This window comes from Xiphophorus couchianus, chromosome 12, assembly GCF_001444195.1.
Source record: "Xiphophorus couchianus chromosome 12, X_couchianus-1.0, whole genome shotgun sequence".
NCBI classification, from domain to species: Eukaryota; Metazoa; Chordata; class Actinopteri; order Cyprinodontiformes; family Poeciliidae; genus Xiphophorus; species Xiphophorus couchianus.
This window is the reverse complement of record NC_040239.1, coordinates 14,536,602-14,554,104: the sequence shown is the minus strand read 5'-3', so window position 1 is coordinate 14,554,104 and position 17,503 is coordinate 14,536,602. Positions and strand designations below refer to the sequence as shown.

The 17,503-nt window shown below is 38.2% G+C and overlaps 1 protein-coding gene across 5 annotated transcripts in view; it reads left to right on the top strand.

The window, feature by feature from the left end:
* Positions 1-575: 575 nt before the first annotated feature.
* msh3 (mutS homolog 3 (E. coli)) overlaps positions 576-17,503 on the top strand; it is a 48,355-nt gene continuing 31,427 nt past the window's right edge. For 2 of the 5 annotated variants that reach the window (XR_003597492.1, XR_003597493.1), the window contains exons 1-13: positions 576-847; positions 1,905-2,022; positions 2,117-2,406; positions 3,862-4,074; positions 4,262-4,378; positions 4,473-4,590; positions 4,677-4,816; positions 7,532-7,698; positions 12,355-12,464; positions 12,667-12,781; positions 13,213-13,297; positions 13,759-13,868; positions 17,062-17,194. Coding sequence is in view for 2 of the 5 variants with exons in the window: in XM_028032917.1 (XP_027888718.1) it covers positions 713-847; positions 1,905-2,022; positions 2,117-2,406; positions 3,862-4,074; positions 4,262-4,378; positions 4,473-4,590; positions 4,677-4,816; positions 7,532-7,698; positions 12,355-12,464; positions 12,667-12,781; positions 13,213-13,297; positions 13,759-13,868; positions 17,062-17,194 (1,851 nt within the window). In the remaining 3 variants the exon portion in view is untranslated. The remainder of the gene's footprint in view (positions 848-1,904; positions 2,023-2,116; positions 2,407-3,861; positions 4,075-4,261; positions 4,379-4,472; positions 4,591-4,676; positions 4,817-7,531; positions 7,699-12,354; positions 12,465-12,666; positions 12,782-13,212; positions 13,298-13,758; positions 13,869-17,061; positions 17,195-17,503) is intronic. The other 3 variants (XR_003597491.1, XM_028032917.1, XM_028032918.1) reach the window with 3 other exon arrangements.

Genomic DNA, 17,503 nt, shown 5'->3' with positions numbered 1-17,503 from the left:
ATGGGGTGTCATTCATTGTTCCAGAATTCAGTTTTAAAACTGAATTACTGATGGAGTTTCAGTTTACACAGGACAGATGATGGGAATCATTCTAGCTCTAGATTGGATTGAGGAAGTTCATCCACTAAGAAGTGTGATATGTTCTGATTCGTTCATCATTATATTTATTGAAAAATAATTCTGTTAGCAGACTAGACCTTTTGTTACAGATTCAATTATTAATTTATAGAATTCAGCCAATGGGGTTGTTAGATATTTTTACATGGATGCCATCACATGTAGGAATAAAAGGAAATGAGTTGGTAGACAAATATGCAAGACAAGCAAAAAAAAAGAAGTTATATTTATACATTGGTATCATTCAGTAAAGGACAAATAAAATCAGTTATTACACAGAAGATTAAGGAAAGATGGCAAAAACAGTGGGAAGAAGAAGAAAGGTTGGTGAAATGAGGAGAACACGGTGAATTAGAAAGGCGGAAAAATTATACATCAATACGTTACTTGCCAACCGCCATAAAAAATGCGCGTAAATCGTAATTTTACGCTTAAAGCGTGTAAAATGACGCTCAGATGCGTCATTTTACGCGCCTGGGTGACGTCAGCTCCTGCGCCGCTATGTTTTGGAAAGCCGGTGGAGCTTCAGCTACTTCGTTATGACCGGTTTTATCCAGGTTTTTAGAACATTTCGGTTAAAAAGAGAAATGTGAAAATGCCAAAGTCTGCGAAAAAGCCCTGCACTACGCAGACCTCCATCAGCAGGTACTTTGGAGGACTGAGCAGCAGCAGCAGACCTCAGTCTGGGATTAAACCAAATCCGGCAGAGCATCGGCTCTCAAGAGGGAAGGTAAGACCTGCTACTTAAGTCATTGGATATCCGACATGTCATCTGTGGTTTGTTTAATGCAACTCTCCCAGAGTTCAGTTTCTCGGAAAGTATAATGTCACATGAAGAATGATTTAGACCACAGTTTTCATGGGCATTTTGTGACCTCTGCTCTATCAGCACTCAGTCATTGGAATCCTCCACTATTACGGTTTGAAAAAAGTCACAGCTAAAGGAATGATATATTGAATGTTCCAGTTATATTCCAGTGTCCAGTTATATTGAAAGTTGAGAGGAAGGAAGAAGTGTGGTAGGAAAAGATGCAAGTGCAACAGGGATAGTTGAACCCTTTATTGGAGGACTTTGAATCACAGTCCACAGGAGACCTTGATGTCTGAATATTGTACTTTATTCAGACATAAAGGTAACATCTGCAGAGCAGCCATTTGCAAGAATTTAAAAAAATATTTCATGTTTCCTTCTGCTGACAAACTTTATGGAGTTGCTGATTTAATTTTCCAACAAAACTTGGCATTTGTCCACAATGCTAAGGGAAAACTACCTGCTGGTGTTGCTCTTCTTTTATTGATCAGCAAACTGTCCTGACCTGTATCCAAGCAGGATATGATAGACACCAGACCCAACAGCGCTGATGAGCTGAAGGAAACCTGGATTAATTAATTAATGGATAGATTAATTCATCAAAACCTCAGCAAAGCAACAGGCTGCTTGCCTCCATTCTCTGATTCACAAATTCATGCAGAAAGGGTCCCAGCCAAGTACTGAAGGCTCATACTTTACAGTACAAGAACATACAGTACATTTCCATATATTTCTGCAGTTTTTTTATTGGTTTTAGGTAAAGTTATACTATTGTGATAAACCACATTTATGGCTTTCATAAGCACCAAGCTACAATCATCAAAATAAAAAACAAAAAACGATCGCTTTAAATATTTTACTCTGTGTGTCTACAAATCAAAATTTTTTAGTTTCTTGAATTAAATATTGAAGTTAATTAACTTTTAGTTACACACTAATTTATTGCACCTGTGATTATTTGGCTTCTGTACCTTAGTTGAAACTTTCCTCTGGTGATGAAGATGGGTTGCCATCAAAACGAACCAAACTGGCTGTGAAGGACCAACAGGTGGAAGACGTGCCGTGTGAGCCCAGACCTTCTCAGAGTGTTAAAGGTGAACACAAGCTTATCATCTAATTTCATTTCTTTTAAAAGTATTTTTTTACTGTTTGAAAACAGAATATTCTTGGTTTTTTTCTTCTCCCTAGAGGCAAAGCCAACATTGAGCCGAGGAGGAGGAGGAGGTCTCTGCTCCTCTACTTTGGAGAAGCTGAAAGGTTTCTCCTGCATGGCTGATCCGTTTCTAAGGGCCATCCAGGATGAAACAAAGATGGATGACCGCAGCGGCAAAAGCTCTAATACGAGGAGTTCTGTTTCGTCTTGTTTTACCGATTCTCATCAGCAAATCAGCAACATACTGCCTGGGATAGTGAAGGAGCGGGATTATGAAACACAGGATCGTAAAGAAGAGGATCCAGAGCTGGCTGCCACTAATCAGGTATGTTAAACAAATTCTTCTCTATGTGAAAAAGACATGAGAACATATTTAAACATATTTAAACATCATAGGTTGGTAGTTTAAGCCCTGAAGATAATATTTAGCTGCTTTCTGTAAATGTTCTGACTAGGGCTGCTCAATATATCACAAATATAACGTCATCATCATCAAAATATCAGTGTGCACAATATTCATATGACAGAGGACTATTTGGAGTGCGGTAATGGTTGGCTAATATATTTTACAAGTTCTGGAAGAGCCAGTTGGACATGCAGCAAAAGTTCAGACCTCTAACTCTTTCAGATGGGGTCAAGTAAAGCCAGGCTTGCGTCATCAAGCAAACAGTGATTGTTAAGTTTATTCTTCACATAACTCTGAAAAGATCACAAGGACATAAAGACTTGTCTTTAGCAAAAGGAGAGAAGCTTGTCAGACTTGGCTGTTTAGGCTAACTCCAACGAGAGCTTGCAAACCTTCAATATTTATTCTCTTCAAAGCATAGGCGTTCAACAGCACAGGCAAGTACAGGAAATGCATTCCATATATGGCAACTGCAAATACAGGCGTTTTACACAGGATGTCACAGTTCGCCTATATTTGTAAATGGCTGCGAAAGCGTCTGCATATTGTCTGGAAACTACTTTAACAGGAAAACACTTTTTGCAGACAGAAAAACACAGCAGATATAACAGTAAAAAGTGGTAAACAGTATCAACATTTCCATCAATGACATTACTCCAACTCTCTCTGATGCAGTGAGAATCCACTCAACAAGCTGAATATGTTACTCATAAGCATATTCTTTACTTTTGGATTAAACCTGACTCTAAATATTGCATAGCAAACAGTGCTTTGTTGTACAAAGATTGGGCACATTACTATAGTCATGATGATTAAATACTTTTTGTCACTTTGATCAACTTTGTTTTCTCTGTGCTTTTTTGATCTGAGGAGATAAATTTTAGAATAATTTGCCACATCCGTTGATAAACTTTGCAAATATTGCTCAGAAGGTACAAATGTTTCTTATTTCACTTCCTGTTTTTGGTTTAGTTTGTCCTTATTCCCTTTACCTGCTGTTTATTTTTCTTGTCATGTATTCTGTCTTGGCATTTCAGTCATACCATATCAAGAAGCTGGTTCCCAACATGTGTCGGAGCAGATTTGCTCCAAAAAAGGATATCTGAAGTTTGTGTCATAATTGCATGATTGACTTTATTAAATCAAGATTGCATCTTTGTGTTTTTATGTTATTCATTTATTGGGATATTCCTCAGTGACTGGAACCTGGAACAGCAGTTTGAGGGAATCAGTGAATCATTTACCTTTTTTGCCACTGAAATTTTACAGCTAATCTTTTTTAATGCATCACTGTTCACAGAGCTTAACCTCAACCTTGAGCACTGCTAATAAACTAAAAATAACCACATTTGAGCATATTTTCTTCCCCTGCAGGGATTTTGCTTGTCTAAGATCACAAAGTCAGGAGGAAGGGAGGGAGGCAAGGTTGCAGAGTCGCCATCGGATTCCAGCGCCCCCTGCAGACGCTCCAGAAGCACATACACCCCCCTGGAGCAGCAGGTCCTGGAGCTGAAACAGCAACAAAAGGATGTGCTGTTGGCAGTGGAATGTGGCTACAAATACAGGTTCTTTGGAGAAGATGCAGAGGTAAAAACCCGAACTTGCTTAAATAATCAGATGTAATCAAAACTCCAGTTTATCTGCTACTTTGCAAAAGAAAGAATTCTTATTGAAACTACACACTCCTCATTTCCTAGTACTGGGGGAGGAGAGAAAACATCTTTGCTCCAGATTTAGACCAAATAATAATTTAGAAACTTTTGCATTTGAACAGATTGCTGCAAAAGAGCTGAACATAACTTGTCACCTGGATCATAACTTCATGACGTGCAGCATCCCGACTCATCGCCTGTTTGTTCACGTCAGGCGCCTGGTGTCTCATGGACACAAGGTACCAGATGATTGTTAGATTCTGCTTCTCCTCTCCCTTCCACTCTGTTAGCAGAGACAGATATTGTCTTGTCACTTCTGTCTGTCATTTTTAGGTTGGTGTTGTGAAACAGACAGAAACATCTGCGCTGAAGGCATCAGGGACCAACAGAAACGCTCTGTTCAGCCGTCAGCTCAGTGCGTTGTACACCAAGTCCACTCTGGTGGGAGAGGGTATCCTTTCGGACATTTTCTGTCCTTACATGCCCCTAAAATAGCTTTTTCATCCTTTGATGTCCTTGACGAGGTATTATTTCCAGACGTAAACCCGGTCTGCAGAGTGGCAGACGTGGAGGAGGGGGGCTGTGCTGACGTGGTGTCGGACCCTCCTGACAGCTTCCTGCTGTGCATCAGTGAGAACTGGGACAAAGTGAAGAAGCAGCTCTCCGTGGGGGTGGTGGTGAGTCTGATAAACATAAACTACAGCTGAAACCAAGCAGCGTCGTATTCAGGTCAACAATATGAAGCACACCAATACTGAATGTATCTGAAATCTAGAAGATTTTAAGAAATTCCTAAAGGGAAATAGTTTTTTTTAGCTGTTATTCTGTATCTGAACCAGATAAACCATGAGAAGATCTGTAGTTATTTGTCAACAGGGTTGAGAGTGTCTGGCTGCCTCATGTTTTAAGACAATATTTTCCACCTAAAGAGGTTCTGTAGCTGATTACATCTTCTCCTCTGTTTAAGTGAGATATTTTCAGAACAAATTCATCTGTTAAAACTTATGTGAAAGTGTTGGTCAGTGCTGATATTTTATATTGGGTCTTTCTTGGCAGATGTTATTGATATTTGATCAAAATGATCAATGGTGCATGCACAGGTTTATGATGTGCAAAGTGTGAGATAAGTTTTCTAAAATATGAATTGTCATGTTTGTTATATTCAATCCATAACAGAGTATTAGGGCCATCATAGATTAAGATTAGGAATGAGTAAATATCTGCCAAAAACTTATTTAATATTCTTTGTTGTCAAAATATAATAAATTATCAAGATAAAACAAATTTTTTCCTTGATTAAAGGCATAACATTCCGATATGAGTACTGAAATATTCTCTGATGCCAGAAATTTGTAAGAAAAAAAATGTGAATATGTTTGAGAAAAATCTCTTATAGAAATATTTTTCATATGTTTGTCTGGATTAAGGAATAAATAAATTTACCATATTGTCATAAAGATTGTCAAGAAAATCCGAGCTCATCCCACTTCCCCATGCTGGAGATTTTAGTTTAACAGTAATAATAAATAAAGTTATCTTTAAAATGAATCACTCAAGTGACATCTAGGCCCAACAGTAGACTTAAGTGTCAATAAAATAAATCTAGTTGTGTGTGTTGTTTTTGTCTCATGCAAACTTTGCTTTAATTCTACTTTTTTCTATCTAATCATAAAAAATCATAGTCAGTCAGAGAGAGTCATTAAACAATTAATAAGTTATGGTTATAAAATCATAAATGAATGATAGATCAGAGAAGCTGAAGAAAATAAATGTGATATAAGTTATGGTTATAAAATTATAAATGAATGCTAAATCAGAGAAGCTAAAGAAAATAAATGTGATATAAATGTGATTTTGACATTAAACTTGAAATGGTGTAAGAAGGTGTAACTGCAATTAAACATCACTGATATGTTGGAGGTAGAGAGTAGGTGAAAGGTTGTGCAGGCAAGGGACACAGGAGGTTGAGCAACCCTGAGACATTGGCACAGACATCAGGAAATGTCTGTAAGACAGTGATGGATATGAGATCATCTGTCTAAGCAGACAGCCAATGAAAACGCACCAAAAGGGTGGATAAACCCTATAAAAGGTGGGTGCAAAAGAGGAACCTTTTGTTGGATCCTCCGGGCAGCTTCGAGCCAAGATCGAGATGGACAAAGAACTCTGCAGCTGAAGAAGAGCCGGGGCCACAGAGCCGAAGACTGTCCTGCACATGGAGACCAACCCGTCTGGCCCACAATCTGTGGCTTCGAATCGCACTTCTCTCATCGGCTGGGTTCAGACCCCAAAGACAAAGATGAAGACAAAGACAGGGAAGAAGAACTGGTGCCTTTTTTCCTGCCAGCACCAAGTCCTGTGTGACCTCAGCATCCATGCGGAGAAGAAGCTCATCGGACCTGCGGAGATCCTGGCCTTCGCCGATCAACATCTTCCTCCTGCTGCCACACCTTCTTCATCATCAAGCCAGGTCTGGGGTTCGAAACGCTAAACTCCGTCCGTCTCTCTCAAAGGTTCCCTTTTTTAGTTCTCAGTATCAGCAGTAGGGAAAGATGGACTAGATGATTGATTTTACTTATTTGATTATTTCTGCTACTGAATTAAGCTGTACTGACCCTTGCAAAAATGCCTTACTAATAAAATATTTAGCATAAAGAAAATCTAAAGATGTTGTGGACATTCAGTTAATGAGTCACCTTAAAGTTCTTTGATGGTTGTAAAATAGCTGTGATGTTTGATTCTGGAGAGGAAGAGGTGGAAAATGTTTTTAGGTTGCTGGTAGCCCATATGTAAAACAACATCCTTGGGACTCGCCCGAGTCACTAAAACCTACCTGGTTCAATAACAAATGCAAGTTGTAAAATAGAGAACGAGCGACCGTTAACAGGTGTGCTCTGTGAAACTAGTTGGCTGTAGGCTGCTCAGTCTGGCTAATTCACAGGGGGAAGAAGGGTGGGACACCTGGATGTAGGCCGTCAGATAACCAGGCGAATCGTTTCTCGAAACCAGCTTAAACAGAGTTTACTTCAGTTCTGGACAGGGTAAATCCCAGCAGATTTAGGAAACTCAACGGACCCGTTAGACGGAGAGCTGGTAGCACATCTCCCCTCTCAGAAGAGGAAGTACGAGAGTGAGAGAGTAGAGACAGAAAGGAGGGGGGGGGGTGTTGCGCAACAACAAGATAGATTTTAAAGACAACATTTTTAAAAAATAATTTCATCTTTGTTTAAACAAAGTTGGAAGGAGAATCATTAGTATGCACATTTAAAAATATTGCTGACTTTATTTGTAAAGTCAACAATCTAATGTGAACTGAGTGACCTAACTACCTCTTTACTCTCTAATCTTGTTTTCTCATTTTTCTGTTCCTGTGCTTGTATCTTGTGCATCAGGCGGTCCAGCCCAGCACTGGAGACGTGTTGCTGGACTGTTTTCCTGATGGTCCGTCTCGCTCCGAGCTGGAGAGCCGTATCCTGAGGATAAACCCAGTGGAGGTTCTGGTGCCTTCGGATCTTTCAGAACAAACCTCCAAACTGCTGCTCAGTATCGCTAATGCCAGGTAATCTGCTCTCACGCCACAAGGGGGCGACGTATTTTCATTTTTTTCACGGCAAACGTCTGTGCCGAGCTCATCTCTGCTTCGATAGAACTGAGTGTGTTTGCAGTTTGGTTCATTTGATTCTGAGGGATTGTGTTTAGATTTCCTCAGGCCGGCAGGCAGCCCTGCTGAGTGGAGCACTTTGGGCTTAGTGTGGCAGAGGAAATTGATACGGGCGCGCTGAGCGGTTATGAGATTGGGTCTTCAGCACAAGGCTCAGCAGGTCCACAAGATTCATTTGCTACTTAAGGTTGTAGATGGATTTTGCTCAAAAAATCCATCTACAATTGGATGGATTAGTTCACAAACTAAACTTCGCAGTTTAGTTTGTGAAGGTTTTTGGCTCAAAGTAAATAAAGATTTGATTTGGAAAGTCAATCATGTCATACTTTATGAGTCTCAAAAACACGGTTTGAACAAAGTTATTAGAAGAAAAATTACTGTTATGATTAATTTTCCAAATGCGGGTCACATTTACTGCATGATTATAAAAGTGATCAAAGGAGTTTATTGAGATAATTCATATTAGTTGTTTCTATAACTTTAATGTGTGTTAATCGGACAAAAAGAGCTTTATTTCCATGATTGACAGTTGGCAGATTTTTTACCTCATTTTGGTCAGAAAGAAATAAACAAACAATCTTTATATATATATATATATATATACTGTATATACACATACAGTACAGACCAAAAGTATGGACACACCTTTCTAATTCAATGGGTTTTCTTTATTTTCATGACTATTTATAAGGCAAGAAATCCCACTTATTAACCTGACAGGGCAACACTTATGAAGTGAAAACCATTTCAGGTGACGACCTCTTGAAGCTCATCAAGAAAATGCAGAGTGTGTGCAAAGCAGTAATCACAGCAAAAGGTTGCTACTTTGAAGAAACTAGAATATAAGGGGTATTTTCAGTTGTTTTACACTTTTTTGTTTAGTGCATATTTCCACATGTGTTATTCATAGTTTTGATGCCTTCAGTGTGAATCTACAATGTCAATAGTCATGAAAATAAAGGAAACTCATTGAATTAAAAGGTGTGTCCAAACTTTTGGTCTGTACTGTATATATACAGTATGTTCTGATACTGACCTGTAAAAATATTTATTTTTCCCCATAGGTACACAAATAGCATTGTTGCTCCTCCTGGTTAATATCTATATTACTATTGCATTAGCAAAAATTATTAACTTGTAAACAAAACGTTTTTGAGTTTTTGGGATTATTATTTTTATGTTTTTTACTTATTTTTCTTTTTTTTAATGGTAATTGGGGGCAGGATAAACTTTGGGTTCTTGTCCAGCCCATTGCTCTTACTGTAAATAATAAAAGTAATAAAATGTGTTTTGTCTAAATTCCTGCATTTTTAAGCATTTACTAAAAATAGCTGCTTTTTTGTATTTCTCACTCTGTTACGTCCTCATTCCTCATAGAGGAGTGTTGTGTTTCTCACAGTTTAACAGTGCTTCAGTATGTTGCAGTCATTGATCAGAGAAAGAAAGAAAGAAACATTTCAACTTGCTTGATGCAGGAGATTTCTTGTTCCAGTCATTTTCTGGCTTGATCAGCACAAATCTCCACTCTCCAATTTTACAATCTATTTATGACTTTGGTTTTGCAAGAGAGAGAAAACACAACTTCTTTTTAACATCAGGAAGATTTAGTTTCAACTGTGAGATCAAAAAGACAAAGAACTGAGATTTATGTTCGTCTGACTGACGACACGGCCAGCACCGCTGACGCTGAGCTGCTTTGTTGCGCCGTCCTTCATGTTCACATCGGCGCCAATGACGTCCTCTGTAGCCCGGCCATGACCACAAAATCCTGAGAAAATGAGACATGAGAAAGAGAGGGAGTGAAGAGCATTTGATTACAAGCCGTTAGTTGGATAAACAGGAGAAATGTCTGCCTCATTCTGCGTCTCTGCCCTTATAAAGCGAGATAGAGCAGATTTATTATCCTCTCTTGTACAATTCTTGCAACTATTTTCTTTCTTTTTTCAATTTTCAATCAGTTTCATTGATAATCACTGCTCCTCGGAGAGCTACCAATCAGAACCAAACTCCTCTTTGGCCTCTTGTGTCTCAGATAAATCTGTTACACGTCCGTAGCAAAGGGAGCTTAACGACAACATTTTCTTGCTGATTATTTTTTCACTGTTTTAATGACTGAACCTGAGAGAAATGATACATTGTGCATCAGTAATTCAGAGATAAATGTTTCAATGAGTACCAGTAATGAGGCTCTTTTAAAAGAGCAGCCCAGGAGAGCGTCTGAATCGAGGGATTTTCGTGGCTGCTGACGTCAGCGTGTCGGTGCTTCTGTCTCTGGGGTGGGCAGGCGAGACGGGACCCCTGGCAACGGACTCGTGTCCATGGAGTGGCTGGTAATGAGTCCCTCAGAGGTTGATTGTGACTGGGTGTGGTGTTGGTGGCTCTACTCATGCAGACAGAGAGGGAGTTTGCATTTTACCTGGAGGCTTAAGGTGGGGAATATTAAATGTTAAGATTAAATGCAAACATCCCAGAATAGATTCACTCCAGCTCATGCAAATTCACCAAAAAACAAACAACATGAGTGTTTACAATATATGTTTTTTGGGGGGAGGATTTAGTTTTCACCCTGCAGGAATGGTGCTAATTAAATATCTGAATTCACTGCAAACTCTAACGATTAATTTTTGAGTGTCAGTTTTTCTGATTTAACTCTAGTTGTGGCTCTGATTGATTGAGTGGCTCTCAACATTATTGTTTAAGAAAATGCTAATCTCCAAACCACTGAACAAGTCAATGGAGAAGAAGCATGGAGGAGAAACTTACGGGAATTATAATTAAGATAATGAATAATTATATGCATAGCTGAGATGCAAAATAATACATTTAATAAATAAAATTTGATGAATAAATAAATGACCAACTAACTGGGGAACTGGTGCCTCTCCAGTGGTCAGTAGGTGAGGACAGGTTGGGAGAAAAACAACACTTCTACCAAAGAAACGTCAAGTGTCTGAGTGACTTGTTTGGTATTTTTTTCATGTGGTATGACTTGTGTTTCTACATACCTCATACCTGGGGCAACCGTGGTTTTTAGGCCCATTTGATTATTTACTTATTTATTTTCTGGTAAAGGTTTTTTCAGCACTAGTGGCCTTTGTTCATTTGTAACTGGACAAGAAAAAGGGCAGCAGGAGAAAGTGAAGACATGCAGTAAATGATCCGGGGCTGGGAACTGAACCAGTGACAAAGACTGTAGCATTTCACATGTGGTGCAGCTGCTCTACCACTGAGCATTTTTATAGTGTCTATTCTCCTTTATTTATTTTTTTTCATCGACATTTTACATTTTTCTTGACTCTTTAAGAGGGATCTACTTCCTCCCCTTGCCATTTGGAAAACATTTTTTGCTCTTCTAGTTTGTGGTATTGTGGTATAATTTGCCATCACTGTTAAACTATCTTGAGTGCTAATGGCATAGGAGAATATTGGATTGTTTTTTAATCTGGCCATCGGGGTAAGCTCTACTTAAAAGTGTGAAAAATCCTTAATTTTTATTTATTTACTTTAATTTTTAAGTCATGCTGATGTAGAGGTAAAGACAGATATAGGAAGAAACATTTATTATCCGTAGATGATGCATTCTGATTGATATATACTGTAAATATATATACATATATGGCTCGATGCATTCTGTCTTTGTACTTAAGATGAGTCTGGATACTTATTTTCTACTTATCAGTTGCTCTTAGGTTTTATGGACAGTTAAAATATTAAAGCGATACTATTGGATGTATGAACTGACAGCCTGTTGAATTTATGTCAAATCCCTATTTTGCCTATAAGTCTCTAATACCTTTATATTTTGTATTTTATGGTTTTAGCTCAAAGTGTTAACTGTTCCAACACTGATCCTGTTTTCATTCTCTTTCATTTCTTTTTGCATGAACCTGAACCAGGATCAGTCTTGGCTGTCTAATATTTTAAGTCGGGCTGAGCTTAATGCAATCCTCACAACGCTCAGGCCCCATCAGGGTTTTGCAGAAATGCTCCTAAAACACCAACCGTGGATCAATAACCGCTTCAGTCGCAGTTCTTGTAAATGTCGTTATGTGGTGCAACTGACTGGCTCAGTGATTAATTGCTCCAGTTTAATTTCAAGCACAATGTGGGATCTATTGATTGTTTTTATATATTCTGAGCTCCTGGACGGACCATTTGCTGAACTGAAATATGATGATTGTGTGTTTGCGCATGGGTGCTGGAAAACGGAAGAACGAAAGTGCTTCAGCGCTGCGAAGAGAGCCATGGCAACAACACGCTAGACAAAGCAACAGAGTCCTTGAGAGGCGTGATGCCGAGAGAGTGGATGGAGCAAGAGGGAGATACGATGGTGCACCAGGGAGATGCAGAGGAAGATGTGGCTTTTGCATCTCTATAGTCTGCTTGAACACAATATGCAGCTGCATCTATATTTTTCTCAAGTAGATAACTGTGATCAAGCTGTGAAGTATCCAAGTTCAAACAGAGTGACGAGCAACACTGAGTCCGTGGATCGATATTAACATGTGGTTGTTGTAATAAATTAAGGTTATTGCTGTTGTTGTTCCCCTCCAGTGCTCAGACTGATGACCGAATCAGAGTTGAGAGAAGGGACAGCGCTGAATTTGAGTTCACCTCCGCAATGAACACAGTCGTCAAATTCTACTGTCACACCCCGGAGAAAGGTGGATTTTTATGTTCTGTCATTTTGTTCCGCTTAAAGCTTTTACTCTGAACGCATTTCTCTCTGTTTGGTTCCCGCTATTAATACCATGACAGCCACTCAGCGGTAACGCTGGATGTGTCTGACAAGGACTGAGCTATGACTCACGGCTGTGCTTTAGTGTTAAAAATCCGAACATGACTGCATGTTTTGTTTTCCTCCAGACTCGCGCTCTCTGTCGAGTGTGGCCTCCTTCGACAGCCCGGTCATCTGCTGCCTGGGGCCGCTCATTCAGTACCTCCAAGAATTCAATCTGGAGAAGGTTCTTAGAAATGAAAGGTACATGACACAGACATATCCTACATGATTAAAGTTGGGAAACATGGGAGAGATTATTGAGATAATGAATGTAATTCTTCCATATAGAGATAATAATTTAAAATTTTCTTTGGGTACAGCATTTACAAGAAAATGTTGCTTTTTTTCTTTGTTAAACATTACTGTAATGAATCTTTGCAATGTTTAAAATAACCAGGAACATGTGACAGGATATCTGATAGCCTGACACTTGTATTTATTATTACAAACATAAATTTTTTAAATTTATCTGCAACCTTTGAAATTAGAGAATAAAGGCCTTCTTATATATGCCAGTTGTTTCTTGTTGGGCTTGTGACAGTTTCTGTCATCTGATCTACACAACCAAACATTATAATTGTTCTAACAAGGGGAGGTAATGGTGTTTAAATAAGATTTTTCATTTTGTGCAGCTCATTTCAGCATCTGTCCAGTGAATCAGGGGGAATGAAGCTGAGTGCTGCCACTCTCAGGAACCTGGAAATCCTCAATAATCAGGTACATGCTCCTGTCATTTAGCTATTATGGCCAATTTTTGAGGAAAATAAGTTTGTATATGTGGAATTAATAAATGATTCATACTATGCCATGAAATATTTTAGGGTCACTCTTTGTATTTGCCTCTAACCCAAGCCTGTGCTGCAGGACATAATGCACTTTGTGTGGTTCTATAAAATGTACATGCTGCGCTGCTAAACGTTGTTTACTTTGGCTCTGTGTCAACAGCTCAAAATGTGACATTTGAGCATCTCAGCCTTCATTTATTTGTTAAATCATATGTTTTTATTTTTGTTGCCTAATGCGTCTGGAGTGTTGTGTTCTGCATGTCAGCCATAATGATCTACTCCTTGTGATTTCCATTTCAATAATTTTTATGTTCTTATCCTAAAGTGCTTTGCTGCTTGATGGTGCAAAGGTGAATTAATTATTTTTTTTTGTGCCTTTTCTTTGATTCATAGACAGATGGCAGTGTGAGGGGTAGTCTGTTGTGGGTGTTGGACCACACTCGCACTCCGTTTGGACGGAGACTGCTGAGGAAGTGGGTCAGCCAGCCGCTCACAGAGCCGCAGTGAGTACAGGTCACCTTTGACCCCAGGTTCATTCTCACTCACTGGGTTCTCAGTCAGCCTGTACAGTATCAGTAAAACATGTGACAATTATTGCTAAATGCCATAATAAGGATATGATTATTGAATTATGTGCATCATTTTACTTCTTTTTTTGTGTTTTGAACTATGTTTAGGTTTTTAAGCTCCGAGTTTGTGGAGCAATTTGTGATTTTTTCTTTTTTTATCTGTGAAAGGAGCTATACAAATAAAATGTACTTACTTACTCCAAAGCAACAGAGCAGGAGATTGATAGGTACAAGTCTGTCTGCAAGCTCATCTTTAAAAAGTCTTAAATCCATGTATCTAAAAATAAGGCCTTAGAATGTCTTCAATTCATTTAAATAATTGTAAGTTGACCTTAAATACTTTAATCACAGGACTTAAATGTTGTCTTGGCAGTATTAATTAATCGCGTATATTCAACATTTTATTTTCTTGTGGGACTTATACGTTTGGGTCTCGTTTTGCTCTATGAATCCCTTTTAACTTACCTTTGCTTACTTTCTGCAAAAACACACACCATTATGGGTAAGTGTCAATCTAATACAAGCTTGCTGGATAAAGTTTTTACATTTCTTTTGAGATTCTTCAGAATGGTTTTAAAAAGTCTTAAATTTGAGTTGTTGAATCCTGCAGAAACGCTGGTTTGGTGAAGAGAGATGGTGGCAGAAAATATTCTAGCTAAACCCTGAGTGAGCCAGGAATACCTTCTAATGGTAAAAACCAAACCAGTGACAGGCTAATGGTGTTAAATAATGTTACCACCAGTTGAGGAAGCCTGAGAGCCAACTGGGAGAAAACAAGAAACTCTGCTGCTTTCCAGTTCCTTCATATCCACTTTGCTTTTTGATATGGATCTTTAAGTAAAATGTCATGAAAACAAACTTTGAGAATGAAAAATGTTATTGTCATCTTTTCATCTTTATAATCTCCATAAATGAGCTCCAAGAAGAACTCCTATATTTTTTTGTTGCTTTAGTCTTGTTTGCCAATGAAACTGTGCAACATCCAAAATAAAAAACTCTGGTAAAGAATATATACAATACAAAGTCTATAATCTCAATATACATTGATTCCTCTACAGTTTACAGCAGAAGAAAGAATATATGTAAAGTTTGTTTAGAGTCAGCTGCTTAAAAAAACAGGGTTTTTCAGTCTAATTCTGCTTTTTATGCAGTCAAATTGCTAGTAATTTCTGTCTCTGAGGGCAGCCCTCTTTTCTTTCTGCACAGGGATTATGTTTGTGGATTGGGCACCGCTTTTCAGATTAAACGGATAACATCTCTGCAGAATTTAGACATGAATCTAATCCTGATTACACGCAGGCGGATTAATTCCTCGACACACTGCACATCAGCAAAAGGCACTAATGTTCTGGCCCAAAGCTAGACAATGCACCATGACTTTTTGTTCTGAGTAGGATGTTCAGGTCACAACTTCTCTAAATCTGCTCCAATCTGCTTGTTTGGGGGCTTTTTAATGGCCATACTCAGATGAACTCTCTGTGCTCTTCGGTGAATTGCTTTAATGGAGTTATTTGCAATTCAACATAAATACATTCTTTGATGTATTTTTACAATGATTTTTGTTTTATTCTGGAGTGAAATTCTTCATGTCTTCCCTGTCTGCAAAACCTCAGATTATTTTAAAATGAACAGCTTTTCAGAAATGGATCAAACATGAAGAGAAAGACCAAAAAGCTGAAAATAATATATTCTTTTTAATTAAACTGTGTTATTTATCTTAATTATAATAAAGTAAAAGCTATCTAAAACTGTCACCATTTTCAGGTGAATGAAGATCTTTAAACCCAGTATAAGAGGTTGGATTATGTCACTTTGAATGGTTGTACTGGAGTGTAATTTTTGGATTGCATTGGTGTTGCAGTCAAATAAATTCTCCCATCAAATGGTGACACAACCAGAAATATTAACATTAATTAAAATTTTTGAGATCTTACATTTTTGTTTCTCTTACCACATCTTCTAAAATAAAAGTGAAGTTACTGGAGTGAGACAACCACATGGAGTTTGGTGACTAATTTGCTTTTTAAAATATTTCCCCTTTTATTAAGAACTGAGAACAAAATTAAATCAACTACCCACTCAACAGAGTCTGACTGTTCAGCTTTACCACTTTTAAAACCAAAATTAATTGCCCACTTACAATTATTATTATTAACTAGATCTCATATCGTCTGACAGTTATTTTACTCAATCTTTTACTTACTCAGGTTTCGTGTGTTTTTCTTGTTCACATTTTGTGACGTTTCAGTCACAAATCATAATGTGTTTCATTCTCAATAAGATTTAGGGTCCGGACTTTGACTGGGCCATTCTAACAGATAAATATGCTTTGATCTAAACATTGTTGCTACTGCAGCTCTGGTGTTAAGGTCACAGTGGTATTAGAAGGTGAACATTTCTAAATTACAATTGAAACAAAAATGACTTTGTTTTAAAGCTTCGTGAATATGAAAACTGGGAGGTTTAGTTTGAGACAATAAAACATTTCTTAAACAGTTTTTTGAAAATTAGCATTTTTACATTTCAAGCTAACAAAGTCAAGCATGGGGATTAATTCGATTTTTTTTAATTGACATATTTCATAAACTCACAATAGAATATATTTTAGTTTATGTGACAAAATGTGATAAAGTTCAAGGGATATTAGTGACTCTGCAAGACATTTAACTGTAAGAATCAGCTCAGTTTCCCTCCTGCTTCCTGTCTGCTTTGCAGAGCTTCCACCTCAGAGTTTTTCCAGTTATGTGAATAAAGCTCAAACTGAGAATTTCCTGCAGTGTGCCACATGTGTGAAATGGAAACTGTAGGCAGAATCTGCAGTATAATTGCTTGGACCTTTTTCTGAGGTGTTCATGTGACAAAATATAAAACACTGCAGGAAGTCAGGCGGTTGTTTGGTACTTAAATGCAGCACTATAACTGCAATCAGCTGGGTTGCAATAATTCAAGAATCCAATTAGTGGCAATCATTTCAATCAGAAAGGATTCAGCTTTTCTAGGAACACATATATTTTGCTCCTTGCGTAGCTTGAACGTTTTGATGGCTTTAACTCCTTGCCTTTCAGCCCGTCTTTGTAATTCACACCTCTTCTCTTTCCTGCTGTCTCCTCCTTCCTCTCTCCTGCAGGTGTATAGCAGAAAGACAGGATGCTGTGCAGGAAATGATGGAGTCAGACTCAATAACTCTGAACTCCATCAGATCTCTTCTGTCACATTTGCCTGATCTGGAGAGAGGCATCTGCAGCATATATCATGGAAAGGTAATCAAAAGCACTTGGATGTATATTTTATTTAACTGTGTGTGCTATAAAGTTTTGTTATCCAGAGATGGTTATAAAGTACCTGACAATATGGTCTGACCCTCTCAAAGACAAAAAAAACATTTTCTTCTTCTTCCTCTCATCTCTATTGTTCTGTTTTTTATGGCAGACTTGATTAACAGAAGAGAGCAAGTCACCTCACTGTCACTTTCCTGATTGTCTAACAAAACCTCATTTCCCACCAGACCCATCTAAGAAGTGCCACATACCTTTCTTCTGTCTCCATATGCGTATTTGTGTGTGTTTGTC